This window comes from Balaenoptera borealis (genome assembly GCF_965194805.1).
Source record: "Balaenoptera borealis genome assembly, chromosome: 6".
Lineage (NCBI taxonomy): Eukaryota > Metazoa > Chordata > Mammalia > Artiodactyla > Balaenopteridae > Balaenoptera > Balaenoptera borealis.
The window spans coordinates 113,016,877-113,033,868 of NC_138863.1; the positions used below are offsets into that span (position 1 = coordinate 113,016,877).

General features: G+C 44.6%; 1 protein-coding gene across 9 annotated transcripts in view; it reads right to left on the reverse strand.

Moving 5' to 3' along the window:
- Nucleotides 1-16,992, reverse strand: part of MGAT5 (alpha-1,6-mannosylglycoprotein 6-beta-N-acetylglucosaminyltransferase) — a 368,150-nt gene that overhangs the window by 32,797 nt on the left and 318,361 nt on the right. For all 9 annotated transcript variants that reach the window (XM_082397885.1, XM_082397881.1, XM_082397884.1 and 6 more), the window contains 3 exons: nucleotides 16,414-16,563; nucleotides 8,032-8,178; nucleotides 125-241 (listed from right to left, as the gene is read on the reverse strand). In XM_082397885.1, the coding sequence (XP_082254011.1) occupies nucleotides 125-241; nucleotides 8,032-8,178; nucleotides 16,414-16,563 (414 nt within the window). The remainder of the gene's footprint in view (nucleotides 1-124; nucleotides 242-8,031; nucleotides 8,179-16,413; nucleotides 16,564-16,992) is intronic.

The following is a 16,992-nucleotide window of genomic DNA, read 5'->3' on the forward strand; positions in this document are numbered from 1 at the left end:
TTCTAATTTCAGAGTCAAGCTGACATGGAAACATTCTAATTACTCGAACGAAGGGCCTGTGATGCTTTCCACATGATCCCGCGTTCACATCACAAATGGGGGAAAATGGAATAAAAGAAGTAACCTTGTGACTTAAAATTGCTTTCACGGCGTCCTCCACCTCCTCCTGATGATCGAGGTCAACAGTCCAGACGTGTGGCTGGCCGATGAAAACTTCGGCATAAGGATGCTGGGAGGTCAGCTGGAAAAGGAAAAACAGAACACCTCAGTCTCACGAACACTGACTTTTTTCATTTTTCAACCTTCTGTGCTAGGTGAAGCGTTATGCTTTTTATGGTTCCGAGTTCTACTTGCGTAGGTAATGTCATTTTTTGTTTTTGACCCCTGACGATCGAAACCTCCTAAGCACCCCGTAAGCAGATAACAATAAAAGAGGGAGGGTCCCACAGCCTTTTTTCTTTCCTTTTTTTTGACCAGCAGGACGTCTACTGTCAGGACCATCTGGATAAGCATGCACAGCGCTGACGGGCACAGGTAAGGACACTGGAGGCTGTAAAGTGTGCCCGGCTGGCAACACCGGCAGTGCCCATGGGTGCCCATCAGGTTCATGTGGGATGTTTTAAAAGACACACGGCCAGGCTACGCTGTCTTAGACCCTTTGAGCTGGGATCTTGGGCACTTTGGAGGGGTTCCTGGGAGTCTAGGGGTCCCAGGAGGGCAGCCGGTGGGCCATGGCCCTGCGTGAGACCATGACATCCACAGGGTCAGGTCCGGTGATGGCTCCTCACCTTGAGTCCCACTTTGAAAAAAGAGTTAGAATGTCATAACCAGGTGACATGGAGGCTGTTACAGATGGCTTCAACCCCCCAAATCACACCAAGAAATAATGAATATTTACCCTCAGTCATATCCCAGCCCTGAAAATCACCTAGATCAAACTAGCATCTGTTATAAAATACTGGTTAGGATAGACAGGTAAATACAAGGAAATTACAATAAAATTGTCATAGGCTTTAAAGTCATAGAAGGATACGTAATGGCACATATGAAAGGTGATAGAAAGGGAAATAATGCTACTAGAAAAAGAGAGAATTTTGGAATAATAATTAGCATAACACTAGAGCCTTAAGAGTCATAAAGGCCATGTATGATCAGAAAAGCAAGGAAAGGCAGCTTTTGTTTTAAAGGAGGTTTTATTTTAAAAACAAAGGGTGGCCAAAGAAACCCAGAGGAATATTGGCAATTCTCAGTTCTGGAAGAATCCGTTTTTTAAAGACAGCTAAATTTACCCCGCAAATGTATTCCCACTTTTATTCTTGTATCCTTTTAAGGTTGTGGTAAAAAGAAAGCATTCTGGTGCATTTTCAGTTCTCAAAGTTGGCGGGTGCTGCCCTAGCCCCTGGCTGAGGACCAGGGATGCCAGACGCCTTGAGATGTGTGTGCCCGTCCTGCCCAGGGCAGAGCTGCCCACTCCCCACAGGCCTTCACACGCCCCGCCAAGCTCTCAGGTGGGTTCACAGAATCCGACTCTTTGGCACAGTCTGAATATACATTGAGTTTTCCAGAAACATAATTGCCATGTAAATCAAGGGACGTTTTATTGGGAATTTCACCAATAAGCCGTTATCATTTCAGAAAAATCATGGCAGCAAAGTCAATGCCACGCAGAGGATCTGGGTCTCCAGTACAACATACCCAAACCAGTCTGTGTTTGAAGCTGTCACAGTAATGCCAATCGCGTATATTTGTGTGTCTACATGTAGGCACCTTTTGATTTAGCTTCTCTTTCTTTAATGTCAATTATAAGTAAAAAGGGCTGACCAGATTCAGCTCAATGTTTTATTCTTCTTAAATACAAACATATTCATTGTAAGGAGGAATGAGACACCATGATGCCTTCTAGTGTGGTTCATGGGTATGATACAGTATTTCCGGACTACATATACACAAAATATCTATTACCTTATAGCAAAGTATTTTCCTTTTACTTCTCTTTCATATTAGAGTTAGAGAATCATTCTTTTTTAAAATTGCATATGTTAGCAGAGTATATTTTTCATTTCAGGAGTGAAAAGTAGATGTTGTAATACACTTCGAATAAAAGAAGGTGTTGGGTCCAGAAGGGTTGAGGCCAAGCTGGCTCTCTTTTTTTTCTTTAGATCCCAATATACTCAGAGAACTGGGTGATTCAACTGGCACCTCTCCAGTTTGCTCTTGGCCACCGTTCTTTGTGTCTTACCACACCAGTGGTGTGCGTGCATTACTCAGGGGGGAAACCCAGAAGATAAATGACTGTGCCTCCACGCTGAGCCTTCTCTGGCCCCCACTCGTGGAAATCAGGCGATTCTGAGGTGCAGGTATCCTAGGACTTTGCTCCTGCCTCTTCTGCCAGAGTCACGCCCCTCGCTGGCCTGCAGCTCCCCCATGCTTCTGACATTTACCCTCTTTCTTTTGCTCAGCTGTGTGGTCAGGGATAGAAGAAGAGTGCCCGCAGGCTCCTGGAGCTGGGGGAGCATTCTTTTCTTTTTCTCAGCACATATTTTAGATTGAGCACGTATCAGTGAGGCCCCTCGGTTGGGCCAGGCACTGTGCTAATCACCTGAGCAGACATTATTTATCAGGTTTCCTGTGTATTGATGAGGATTCTGAGGGTTAGAGGGGCTTACAATTCCCCAAGACCACACAGCTAGAAAGCAGCAGAGCAAATGCAAATCTAGATCCTTCAACAACTTTTTACCTTTTGACAAAAAAGGAAGATGACAATTTTAAAGGAGGCTCTTGAGTTCTTAAGACAATGACCAAAAGAAGCTCAATGTAAACACCAGCCTTTTCATCACTTGCTTAAAACTGGCTAACCTAAAACAAACTCCCAGGACTGAATGTATGTCTGTATTAGACCTTTCCTGAAGCTGAGTAAAGTGTCACACCATTTTCATTTTGTGGCCTGGTGAACAAACTAATTAATTCTTGCAACTGAATCAGGGTAAATGAAAGTTGCCATCAGTGTCACTATTTAGCAGTCTCTCTCCCCTCTGCCTTTTAAGGTCCCTGCTTATTTACAAGGTTGCTCTAAGCACTTGGAAAATATAAAGTGCTGAGCCATTGTCATTTTGTTCATTTACATTTATGGAGGGTTACTTAATTTTATGAGTAAGGCATTTTGTGATTCATTATTCCCCTCTGGATGTTCCATTCCTCCTTGTTAATTTATTGAGAACCGTCTGATCTGAGCTACTTCATCGTATATCAATCAGTATATTTACTGGAGTATAGTCTGTAAAAGTAATGAAAATCTTATTAAATATGAGATGTTATTTCAGAGCGGCTGTTAAATCTCCAAGAAGAACACAAGTTCTTTTTATGGAAAAGGAAACCCTGGAGCCAGAGAATTTCGAATGGTTTACAAAATGTCAGAATAATGATTAAGAACCTACTAATCTGTTTCCTAATATAAAGATAGAAATCCAAATTATATTACATTTAAAGTGTAACTTGAACCAACCACATTATACTTAAGGGCATATGGAACTTCTCTTGAGTGTGTACACTGTGGTTTTAAAAATGGGTCCAATGCAAAAATAAAAACAAAGCTTTTTGTTTTCTAAATACAAAGAAAAATTTAGACTTCTCTTCAAATGAAGGCAAAGAAGAGACATTGATGCAATTTATATGGACCCATTTACATGGATCTATTGTTGCTTAGCTCAAAAGATTAGCAAAGGCACAAAAAGATAGCTACGTAATTATATACGTTTTGGTTAAAATTTTTCTATTTGCTGAGGGAAAAAAAAAAAAAAGGATACTTTCTAGGGATTCTTGACCCTTAGAAATCTGTACAAGTGTTGATAGCTCTTTCCCAATTAAAAGCATCTTTGATCAGGGGGATTCTGTGAGTTGAAAGAGCAGAGTGGGGCGGCCCACCTGCCCGTGAGGTCAAGTTCACTGGCTCCTCTCACAGCTGTGTCCTGTCACTGGCTATCAGCCTGCTCTCTGCACCGTCTCCAGCGGAGAAGGAAATGGACATCAGATGGAACCTGCCCTCCTGCATAAAGTAAAGTGACCTGCTTGGGGTTTTCCCTCCAACGCATCAACATTCTTGCTTCTCCAACTCAAAACCCAACTCTTCTTTTCCTATAAAGCACAGCTCCCCCACTATCCCCTTCTAGCTAACCCAGCACATTCTCCACCGGGCACCACTCCAAGTTAACTTCCCCCGCTTAATGTACTCAGCTATTTCCTTATGCATTCCCGTTGATTAGGCATCGCTCTTATCACACTTCCATATCAAAATCTGAGCTCCTGGGAAACAGGAAATGTGTCTTGATAAGTTCCCCCAATGCAGTGACTTAGTACCACAGGCCCTGTGGGGATACAATGAACGTCTGTCAGCTGACCTCTGCCTCCCAGCCCTCTCACGGGAGCCCAGGACTAATGGAGTCACCTGTGGGAGGTCACTTGCTGAGCAGCTGTTGAAAGCCTCCCCCAGTGCCATTCTAACTGGAGTCTCATTCCAACACTGGTGGGACCATCTGAAAGGATAGGTGGAACCAAATGCCTGGGCGGCAGCTCCAACACCTATTCCCTTTTTATGCCATGAAGTGAAAACCCTCTATCACCTCAATAAAAAGCAAATTACTAAAGGATCATACCGACAGGATGAACATACTTTTCTCAGCAATTTCATACTGGCTGATCTGATCTATGTAACATTACATCCTTCACTGGCAAAGGGTTAGATTGTGTTTAAGAGGGTCTTCAATTTTTTTCAGGAAAAAGTACTCAGTTGTAATACAGTGTTATCAAAATCTTCAGAATTATCAAAATTTAAATTATTATCTAATTCTAATGATCAAGAAGGTACCAAGTCAGTCCAAAATACTTTTGATGAATCATTTCCCAAAATCTTGTATATAGAAACTGCAGCAAGAAAACTGATGGGTTTCTTTGCTTTTCATGCATTAGTAAGTCAGACAGAGAAAGGCAAATACCATGTGATATCACTTATATGTGGAATCTTAAAAAATGATACAAATGAACTTATTTACAAAACAGAAAAAGACTCATAGACATAGAAAACAAACTTATGGTTACCAAAGGGGAAAGGGTGGGGTGGTGAGAGGGATAAATTAGGAATTTGGGAATAATGTATACATACTACTGCATGTAAAATGGATAAAAAAACAAGGACCTACTGTATAGCACAGGGAACTATACTCAATATTTTGTAATAACCTATATGGGAAAAGAATCTGAAAAGGAAAAAAAAAATATATGGAACTGAATCACTTTGCTGTACACCTGAAAGTAACACAACATTGTAAATCAACTATACTTCAATAAAAAACCATTTTTAAAAAGCCCTTAGCACATAGTAAGTGCTCCAATAAATGTTAACTAAGATGGTTATTATCACGGGAAACCAGAAAAAAAAAATCATGAGGGAAAAATCATCATTAGAATATCACTGTAACAATGGTTGCAAGAAAGATCCACTGATACATGGTAAAAATAAATGGGCAAAAGTTGGAGGAGAACGAGGGTATTTGCATGGTCTCAAAGTACTTCCCCCAACAAAGAGAAAAACAGTAACTTTACGGTGGAGAAACCTGGCAAACACGACCTTAACCAAGTGATCAAGGTTACATCACCAAGTAATAAGACATTGGTATCATGCACCCCCTGACATGATACACTGAGGCCACATGACTTCTGTGGGATTCTTGCCAAAAATGTGTAACCTCAAACTAATCAGGAGAAAACACCAGTCAAATCCAAATGGAGGGACAGTGTACAGAACAACTGACTGGTACTCTTTCAAAATGTCAAGGTCATGAATGACAGTGAAAGACTGAAGAATTGGCACAGATTGGAGGAGACTAAAGAGACATGACAGGTAAAGGCCATGTGGGAGCCTGGACCAGAAAAAGGATGTTAGTGGAAAAACTGGTGAAATCCAAATAAAGTCTGTAGTTTAGATAATATTACGGTACCAACGTTAACTTCTTGGTTTTGACAATTACACTGTGGTTTTATAATATGTTACCATTAGCGGAAGCTGCATGAAGCATATAACCAAACTCTGTACTCTTTTTGCAGCTTTTCTTTAAGACTAATATTATTTCAAAATAAATAAAAAGCAAGTTGCAGCAATTCCACTCATAGGTATATATACCACAAAGAATTGAAAGCAAGGACTCAAACAGATACTTGTACACCCATGTTTGTAGCAGCATTTTTCGTAATAGACAAGAAATGGAAACAATCCAAGTGTCGATGAACAGAGGAACGGATAAACAAAATGTGGGCTATTCATACAATTAAATATTATTCAGCATTAAAAAGGAAAGATTCTGACACGTGTAACAACATGAACGAACCTTGAAAACATGCTTAGTGAAATAGGCTGGTCACAAACACTGTACAACGACACTTACATCAGGCACCTAGAATAGGTAAATTTATATACAGAAAGTAGAGTAGTGGTTCTACTCTTCTATTCAGGGCTCGAGGAGGGGAGAATGGAGAGTTACTGTTAATGTACAGAGCTTCTGTTTGGAACAATAAATCTATGAGAGTGGATAGTGGTGATGATTGCACAACATTGCGAATGGACTGAACACCAGTGAACTGGACACTCAAAAAAGGTTAAAAATCATCGTTTCTCACTGTGTATAATTTATCACAAAAAAGTGGAAAAAGCATTGAAAATTACAAGTAATTATCCAATTTAGGCAGATGTAGAACTTCAGAGATTTCCTACATTCAAACGTAACACAGGCATGATTTATTAGCCCACACTTTCTACCCAGAGCTCCCAAGTTTCAAAGTCAGCCGCACGCTAGAGCATAGATGCCTAAGCTGAGAGACATTCTCACTGCTGGGGGGCATCCTTTCAAACCTTTGCAAAGAGTAAGTTCTTGGGTACCAGACTGAAGGTTCCTGATCTGTGTTCTGGTACCCGCCCCACAGCACGGGAAGTCCAAACGCTGTGTGCATGAAGTGTTGCTGAGGAATGACCCCCCGCCCCCCAAAGCACTCCCCAAAATGAAGAACTCAAATTTACAGTACTAGCAGAAGGAAAAAGCAAGCGTGCCCGCGCACACACACACGCACACGCCTCGTTAACCTTTGTCAGAGGTTATCTGGGCCACAGGTTCATCTTTTTCAGGATAATCTGTGGTCTTGCTGATCTTCTTCCATCTCCTTTGGCCCTTTCACCAGTGACGGGGAGGGTCAAAGAAAAGAACTCTCAGAATGATCAACTCTATTAACTGGTAAGTTCTCTGACTGAAAGGTAAAGAATAATCACGGAAAATGTGTCTTATATACTATTTGGGGAAGGGGGGAATGGGGTCAGGAGAACTGACCCAGAAAGGTTTAAAAGTAGCAGAGGTGAAAAATGTATGCTTTAGACACATGTCCTGGGAGGGCCACCCAGCAGTGTCCTCCCCAGTAGACGGTCCCAAATGACAAGGGCACTGGGACAAATAGACACTGAGAGGCTTCTTCCTTGAAAGCAGCCTGGAGAGCCACTTACGAACTGTGCAGAAATAACTAAGAAATAATAAGATATCAATCTTATGGGTTCTTGCACATACGTGTTTCTAACCAGACATAGAAACACCCAGCCTGGTCACTCACACGCTCTAAATGACTTTGGTTTATTGTCCCAAATAGAATCCAACTGCCTTCAATGGTGATTCATCACCACTGTGGATTTTCCAGAGGACCTCCAAAGGCAATCCAAATAAGGCTTCTGCAAATGGTTCGAGCGGTGGCAGGATTGCTTCTCAGGATGGCACCTGCTGACAGTCGGCTAAAATACCAGGCGTACTATTCAGTTACCCCGATACGTCTGTTTTCTCAAGGATGATGATTCTTCAAGGAAGGATCCTCCTTCCACCCAACTAAGTGAAATGAAGTTGACAATACCTGCCGTCCAAGGCTCGGAGGTTCAAATGGGCTCCTAGCACTCAACAAACAGCTACCATTCATATGAGTGAAAGTAGAATGAGTTTTATAGATGCTTACCTCTCTCAGAGTTGGCTTGCCAATGAAAAAGTCTGTGTTTTTGCTGCTTTTGGGTGGGTTGAACTTGGGATTCAGAAAAGCACATCCATTTGCGATGGCCTCCAAGGGAGCCGGGCCTTCATAAGGGAACCCAAGTCCAACAAACAGCTGTAAGACAGAGGAGCACACCACATGTAAACACATCAATCAGGACTGGCGTCCCTGGCTCATGGGGGTCTCTTCTGGGCTCCATTCCTGTGCCGATGCCTCTGAGACTCTGGAAAGTTCCCAGGCCCTGGTTGGGGGTGGATAAATGAGAAGCCAGCTTACACCAGGGCCTGAAAAACATGACCAGGGACCTGTAAGTGCCCAGGAAGCTGCTCAGGTCATTATGAATTTCCCTCCTTTGTAAAAAAGTAGAGCAGTAAGTGTCATGGCGGGCAGCTGAGGGGGTAGGGAGGTGGAGGTATTCAAAGAATAAAAACAACAACAAAACCCAAGACCCAACAATAATCTTTCTGTAACTTACCAGGAGACATGACTGCAAAAACACTTGCTTAACTAAACAGAAGGTTTCTTCATTGAACCAAAGGAACAACAGGCCCTTTCAGTGATGCCGGGAAGAGGGACAGAAAGGTCGCTGGGCGGTTTGATTACAGTTCACATGGAGCTGCATTAAAATGATGGTAGGTCAGCAAACATGGGTTTTCATAATGGGGTTTTCGCTGGGGGACACCAGCATCTTGGGTTTTATTTTCCCCTCAATGTGGGGAGAGGGTGTAGAGCTGTAACTGGGCAAGGCTTTCCCACCCCAGCAAGTAAACCACAAGTTGTCCCCACGGCAGACAAGAGATGGCAGCAAAAACACATGTCAGAGTCCTCGCCGGGACCACGGCTGAGAGCCGCTGTGACAAAGGGGACTCCCTGCAGTTCAGTGGCATTGATTCCTGGGTCCAGAAATGAAACATCATCTCATAGAAAGGCATCCTTGCGTACCCTCCCCTCGGGGTATTTCACACCACTGGGCGGCTGTGGGTCCTGACGGGCTTGGTCCAAGTCTAGGCTTGGTGACGTGTGAGATCTCCCTACCCACATGAAGGAGCCTATCCTGAAATCTCTCCAGTCTCCCAGGCACATCAAGTGGCAAAGGATAACTGGGTCCCAGGGTGTCCTTTCCTTCTGCCATCATGTTGGGGAACATCCACACGGCCACGCCCCGAGAGTGAAGGATGCTGCTGAACCGGATACGGCTAGATGCTTGAGCCTCCTTTCCCGGGCCCTCTCCCCAGTAATCCTGTCTCTGCAGCTGCTTTAATTGAATGATGATCTGGAATACTTCTGCCTAGACAGCCCTGAGTCTAACCCCGGCAGCACTGGAAGATGCAACCCGTATGTGCTGGGCACTCAATTCCAGGGCTGAACGCGCAGTGTGGCCCATGTTAGACATATTGGAGAGTCATGAAGCCCCCGCAGGGAATTTTCTGGGGGCAAGAAACTAAAATCTCAGGTTTTCTGGAGAGATGCCCCATCCTATAACTGTATGTTCTTCTGCACAGAACATGGTACTTAACCTTTTTGTTGTTTGGAAGAATAACCTTTCATATCCTGTAAACCTTGAGATGACCCTCAGGGGTGTCCACAGAGAAGGGAACTGTGGAGGAAAAGCTTTGAGAAGCCAGCCGAGCTCTCACTGCTAGCTGAGTCATTTCTCCTGGAGCAGAAGAACCAGAGACACAGGGGTGAGGGAAAATGTGGTAGCAGAAGAGCTTGGAAGCTGTCTGCCATGAGGGCATGAAGAACTAGTCCCAAGACATCCCAGCTCTGTTAAATATGAAGAACCCAGGGTTACTATCCTTGAGGCTTTGGATTTCTGTGATCTGCCTCCCCCAGCAGATTTTGGGGAGCAGGTGTCGGGTCTCCGGGGAAAAGAGGACCTCTGTCAGGCCGTGGCTGGGCTCAGGAAAGCACAGGACTTCCAGATCCTGGAAGATGCAGACAGGGGTCTCCGTGGGTTTAACCAGGGGCCCAGAGTGTTTTCTGACCTCTGAAAACCGGGGCCTGCCATGAAGTGCTGATACCTCCATCAACACTAAATTACAAAGAATAACTTTGGAGGAAATGTAGGAAGCACAATGGTTGTCTATTTAAATAGAAAATCCTGGGAAAAAAATTTAATTAGCTCCTTCAGGCCCACCAATCTGAACCCATTAATTAAAAGGATTTGAGGCTGTTGCTTAATGGACTTGAATGGGACCTAGGTTTAATTATATGTGAATAACAATTTGCACCACCTCTTCTGCCCTGCTGGCATCCGAATATCTCAGTACACATAAACACTTTGGGCTAACTCTCCAAAGCCTCACCATTTCAGAATGAAGCTAAAGCAAATACCACACAATTTCCTGGCAATGAGTCTTCTCGTCACACTAATTAGGATCGCAGGAAATGCATTACTTGGAAACACCAAAATGACAGTTCTTTGTCACTTCTGTCAATAAGCAACCTTCCTTCTTGCTTCCTGTGTACTCACTACCTGTGACATTATAATGGAGCAGATGTATTAAGGTCAAATAGCACACCTGAGGTTTGAATGACAACAGGATAGGCAGAGAGGGTTTATCACCACCCAAGGGTATTGCATGAACTTCTGAGTGCTTATGGCCTTGCCACACACTGGTACCTTAACCACACTAAATTGCTTTTCCCCTAGTTCCCCACTCCCCCCATCATTCTGCTCGCTTACAGATTTCCTTAGCACGGGGGCAAGAGAGACACTGCAAGAATGCATTCAAGTGCAGAGGCTTAACTCCTCAGGAGGACACAGCATATTTTATTGATGCTTCATCTGGCTTTCAGAAACCTAGAATGTAATGAGGATCTTCCAGACGACGAGACATCTCCATGGCTGCAGCTCTGACCCCATCAATGAGCGTTTCTAAATAGAGCTTTAAATTACATGCTCTAAAATTTAACATTTGAACTAACACTAAGGAAGAGAGAACAGGTGAAGCTCTAGGATTGGGAAGTCCCTACACGTCGACAAAGAGTTTAGTTAAGCCACTCAGATTTGTACTCTGTGTGAAAGGAGAAACGAAATTGTTTTAAACCCCTAAGCGGAGTAGTTCACAAAGAATCCTTTAAAGGTGGATAAAGGTAGTTCTGAGACCAGGACAATGTGGTGATTAAGAGCACAAGCTCTGGAGTCACGCCGACCAGGTTTCCAACCCTGGCTGCATCATTTCCTAGCTCTGTAACTGTGGGAAATTGTTATATGCCTCTCTCTATGGATTATCTGGGGTCCACTGATAATGCATTCTCTCTAGCTGTGGGCCTTGGTCAAGGTAACACAAGCTCTCTAAACCTGTCTTTTCATGTGTAAAGTGGTGAAAGTAATCGTGCTTTATTTCATGGGGCTGCTCTGAGGATTCAAGGAGATACTTCATGGAAAGGATGTATTCCAAGGTTTGGCACTTAGTAAATGTTCGCTAAACGCTAGTCCAAGTTCAAACCCAGGTTCAACTTGACGTGCAGCACGCACACGACCTTTTGTTGTCTAGCTGGAGTTTGCTGTGCAGGAGTTGTGGTTGTGGGGTTTTACAAGAGGTTCAGCACCTGCTTACGTGTATTTATGAGTTCTCTGTGTTTCATAAAGTACCTGGATTAAAAAACAGGGGTGGGGGGCATCCATCAGAAGAGAGAGGGGACATGGTTTACAGTGACTGCCTCAAGCAAAGGTCAGTCCCATGAGCCACATGCTATGGCTAAGCCTTACTTGTTTATTCTTCACATAATGATTGGGAATCATTACATTTTTGATAATAGGTATCCCTTTTATATCTTTAAAAAGAATCCATACAAGGCTGGGAATGGAGAAAATCTATTTTCCTGATAGGTGATGCTTTTGTGTAGCCGGCAAGGTCCCCTCTCTGGACATCTGTCTTCCCTTTTGTACCCAACGCTGATGGAAGAGAAAACAGTGGCCAAAATCTCTCCCATATATGTTTGGCTACGCCCTCTCCTGGGCTCCAGAAGCCCCTAACCTACCCTACCTGAAGACTGTCTTCCTAAAGGTCTAGAAGGGCAAAGGAGACAAAGACAATGATACTTGCCAAGCACGTTTAAGCACCCCAGGTTAGTCAGTATTGGCCACTAAATCAAAGGTCATTTCCTGGAGACCAGCTCACTGGGTAGACTCCCAGACTATGCCCACTATGTAAGTGGCCTTCCAGAAACAAAACAAAAAATCCAACAACAACATCAAGATCACAAGTCCCTGCCCTTCGGTCATTTGGAAGCCCCAGCACAAAATCAAATGCATTGCAATTTGCATTGCGAAAGCATATTACCCTGGAGGTGGGGAGGAAGAGAACATTCAGATACATGTACAACTGCAGATGCCGACCATCTTCAGCTGTGCCAGCATGCAATGTCTACCATGAAAAGGCAGCTCAGGTGCACCTCCTTGGAGAAGCTGTCCGGACCACCCCTCTCACCCCAATAGCTCACCAGGCCTACCCCTCAGCTCTTAACGGTGAGGAGGCATCACAGGCCTGGCTCACCACCACAGTTAAGATGGGTTCTAACGGTACCGAGGTCAGAGGATTTTAGTGATGAAGAAAGAATTCACGGAAAGGGCTTAACACAGGGAAGGGTTAGAGAAACGGTCGTTACTGATGCAGTGAAACCCCATGGTCGTGCCCCGTGATAACATAAAGGGGTTGTGTGTATTTGGGTGTGAGGAGGTGCCTTTGTTCTTGAAACCTCATTCGGAGAGGTTAATGAATCCTATGTCCATACATTCTTCAGTCTATATACATATGTGGGAGGGGAGGGGGGAGGATGGAGCGTGTGTGCATGGGTAAGTGTATGCAAATTATTTTCCACCTAGTTGGAATGGGAATGGCTTTTGGGACCTGTCACCAGGACGAAACCTGCTTGACTGCCTGAGGTTGGATACTGCAGGACCTGAAGTAGACACAGAAGACGGATTGCTCCAGCAGTAAGCTCGCTCTTGGGCTCTCTCTCACAGGGCCTGAGGATGTGGGCAACACCACGGAGAGGCAAGCACGGGATATCAGAAGGACAGTGTCCCTTGTTGGGGAGATCTTGGAGATCTAGGCACATTATTCAGGAGAAAAGCAAGAAATCAATCCTAGGGGCATGGCCCCAAGATCCCAGATGGCCAGTGGATTTCTTCTGGACTCCTTCCTTCATTCTTCATACGGTTATCTGAAGACCTCTACAAGCCAGGCCCTGAGAAGGTACCTGTCAACAGAACAAGCAGAGCCCCTGGGTTCTCATGGAACTGCACGAGCGTCTGGTCCACTGGTCGTGGCTGCCTTGGGCCCTGGGGTTCTGAGAGAGCTTGTGCAACCACATCCAAGCTTGTGGGAAGAGCCACGGTTGATAGGGGGGGTCAGACCCGAGGATGGAATAGAACAGGGACAGTAGTACATACTGCCTATCTTCCAACCCCGCCCGGGCTTCTAGGCGAGTCCCACAGCTAAGCTGCTGAGCTGACATGGGAGGGAAACAGGGCCGCCATGCCCCCATCCAAGGGCTGGCGGGGGAAATGGCCAGAGTTGTGGGCAGAAAAGGTGTGCGGCAACAGCAGGAGAAGCAGCTGCTTCTTCCTCTGCTTTCCCACAGCCAGATTTGTTCTCGACTCTCACGGTCAGAAAGGGAGGTACCCGTTTGGGCTCACTCCAAATGCTCCTCCAAGGCAGCGTGGGATGCAAATGCCCCAATCTGTAAGGAAATTCCCCTGGTGCTGGGTTCTGGGTAGAAGGGGAGCCTCAGCGACACACTGCCTCATTTTCATCATATTTGCCGACCGTTTCAGCCATGATTCCACTCGGAGTCCTTTCATATATTCTAGTCCTCTGAACAGGCAATACCAAATGGGATCAGCGACATCCTCTGAAAGCACCAGTTTTTCAAGGATAAACAGATGACCCTTACACTCAAAATTCCAGCTGTAATCCTTGGGTAATCTCGGGCAATCTCCGACCTCATGGCCTGGGCCTTTCAGGCCTCTTCTCTGTTGCTCTCCAGACATCAGGGACCTTAGCTTCGGCCTACCTCTCATTCTCTGACAGGGTAAGTGGATGGTCTGTAAGTAAGTGTTCTTTTAAGATCTGTAAGGCTGAGTAAGACATTCGCACAGCTGGGTTAATAGAAGCGTGTGGGGCAGTGACGACAGAGAAGCAGCGCTGCCAACTGTAATTTTAAAGGAGCTTGAGCTTTTCCCACAATCTGATGCGGGGAAAAGGAAAATGAAGCAAAAACAGCATTGCGGCTAAAGAGCCCGGACTTTCTAATGATTCTAAAATGTCCTCCTAAGACAGAAGGTGAACGGAAAGCAAACAGTACAAACTGGGGAGCTCTGGTGACGGCCACCATCATCAGACTGCAGATGACCTTGTAAGGAAGTAAAATCTTAATGAAACAAACCAGATCTTTGGCCAGGGAGAGAAATTTATCAAGTGAATTTATTCACGGCATCACACACATGACTTGGGAGGTAGAAATGATCAAATGCATTTACCTATGGAGAAACTGAGGCAGAAAGGAGATGCAGATTCTTTTGGCTTGTGAGTATCCACTGAATGTTCTTAAGTTTGTATGTTTTTTTCATGAGGCTGGTACGTCGAGGGCCTAGCAGAGCTTTCACTTGCAATAAAAAAATCACGAGTCAGGGTTACCTCCAGGGTGACCTCACTGACAATGGACAAGCCCAACTCTCTAGTCTATTTCCTCCTGTTCAGAATAAAGTTAACAGTAATACCTGCCCTGCCTACCTCTGAAGGCTGTGGTGAGAAGTAAACAGGACAGCATATGTGAATGTGCTTTCCCACACTGAAGTATCACACACACTGATCAGAAATGCTACGATGCCACAGAAACTCATCCGCTTAGCCTCTCTCCTCTACCTTGACAAAGAAAATGAAGTCAGGACCAGAGCTGAACAATTCACTATTGATAATGCAGGGCAGGGATCGTGCTTGTTTTCTTTGCTCCTGTATCCTTTACATGATGCCTGGCACATAGGAGCTGCTCGAGACGTATTTGTAAAATTCACAAATAAGAGCTTATTAATAAACATGAATTTTCATGATATGTATTGCAATCCTCTTTACTTATCTAAATAATTTACTGAAGTCTGATATATTTGTCTAATACCTGTGATGTTATCGTGTTCAATACCATAACCCTTTTAATGGATTGCAGTATTTTACCTAAAGAACGTGTAGCATTTAGAGGCAGGACTCAGGAATCTATGCCATAAACGTGTGAAAAGCTGCTCTACCTCACTCATAAAGAGAGAAAGGTAACAAGCACTGACTGATAGACTGTATAATATCTGCGGAGCCATTTTGGCTATAACCTTTAAAACTACAAATGTATATATCCTTTAGCCCAGCTATGTCTGATACGGAAAGATTTTTAAGATATATACGTTTAATTTTTTTTAAAAAGAGCTTATTAATAAACATGAGGAATACATCAACGTGCCAACCAACCCTTCAAGGCCCAACACTGATCTATTTGCAGGTCCCCTAACCTCACCGGATGCGTCCATGGCAGAATTATAGGAAGGGCAGAGACCACTGGGTGGACACCCCCAGGATGTGAAAACACCACACTCATCATGCTACTGAAACGACCATCCATCAGTTGCTCCTACCCACCTACCCACACCACGTGGCCTGAATTCTACATCTGTGACATTCAGACCCTCAGCCCCTTCTCAAATTTTATCTTCCACTATTTCCCGACACACAGACTCGCTGGGTTGGTCTCTTGACTCTCCTGGGTGTGTCATCTCCACCTCCACCACCTGACTCACTGCCGTCTGTGCCAAATGCCAGGTGCCTCCACACCTGCATCCTTCATCTCTCACAGCTCTCACGATGCCTTCCTTGCTCCCTGAGCCCCCAAGGACTCTTCCCTTGTCTGAACTTCTCCAGTGTCCAGTACAAACGTTCTGAACAAGCAGGTGTGATGAAAAGCTAGTTGGGGGACGGGTTCCTTGAACAGGGGTGATTGGAGAGGTGGAGGAGTTAAGTGCCCCAGGCTTGCTGGGAAAGCTGCTGCTCTCTGAGAACGTCTGATACCCTACTTTTCCTGTTTGCCACCATGTCCCCAGCCCCTCACTTGATGCTTCTTGGCACAAAGCAGGTCCTCAGTAAATAAGTTCTAAATGGTAGCAACCTCCTTTCACAATTTGCTAACTATTAAGCTACAGCTAGTCTAGAAAACCACTGCCCAGCAATGACGTGAAGATCAACGGTACCACTGAAAAGAAAGCACCGAAGATTCTGATCCCATTTGCAATGGCGAGAGAAACAAACCTCCGCACAAGAATACTGATGCATTTTTACAAAACTACAAAAAACTTACCTTGGTTTCTCGGAGAAGAAACTGCAAGTCCCGTCCACTGAGGATCCCGTGGTTTTTCACGTAACTGGGAATGTTCTTTGTGCTGGAGCCGTAAACAGTCGCGTGCACTTCCGTGTACGTGTGAATGATGTCCAAGTAGAGCTTCTTATTCTAAAGAGGGGACACAAGGAGAAGGTATTTCTCTTTTCGTTCTCATAAAAACCTGCCTCATAGCTGGAGGCCACAGAGACAGGAGCTCTTAACATGGAGACTGCATGAATTTGGCAACCCAATTCCTAAAACTTCTTTGAAAAGTAATCTGACTGGATTTTGAGGGTAAAAACAGTCACATGGATACTGTACAATTCTGCAAGAAGAAACATATCCTATAGCGACATACTACTGAATACCAACGATGGCGAGACCAATTGAAGTATTGGTATTTTGAAGTATTGTCCTAGCCTTGTAAATTACCGGGGACCCAACACTTTGCTTTTGGCTTGTCCTCCTTATGGGGGAGTAAGTTTGGTGAAGGAAAGCTCAGAGAAGGCAGTCAGTTGGATTGGAATATTTATCTGGAGACGCTAAACTGTCCCCGAG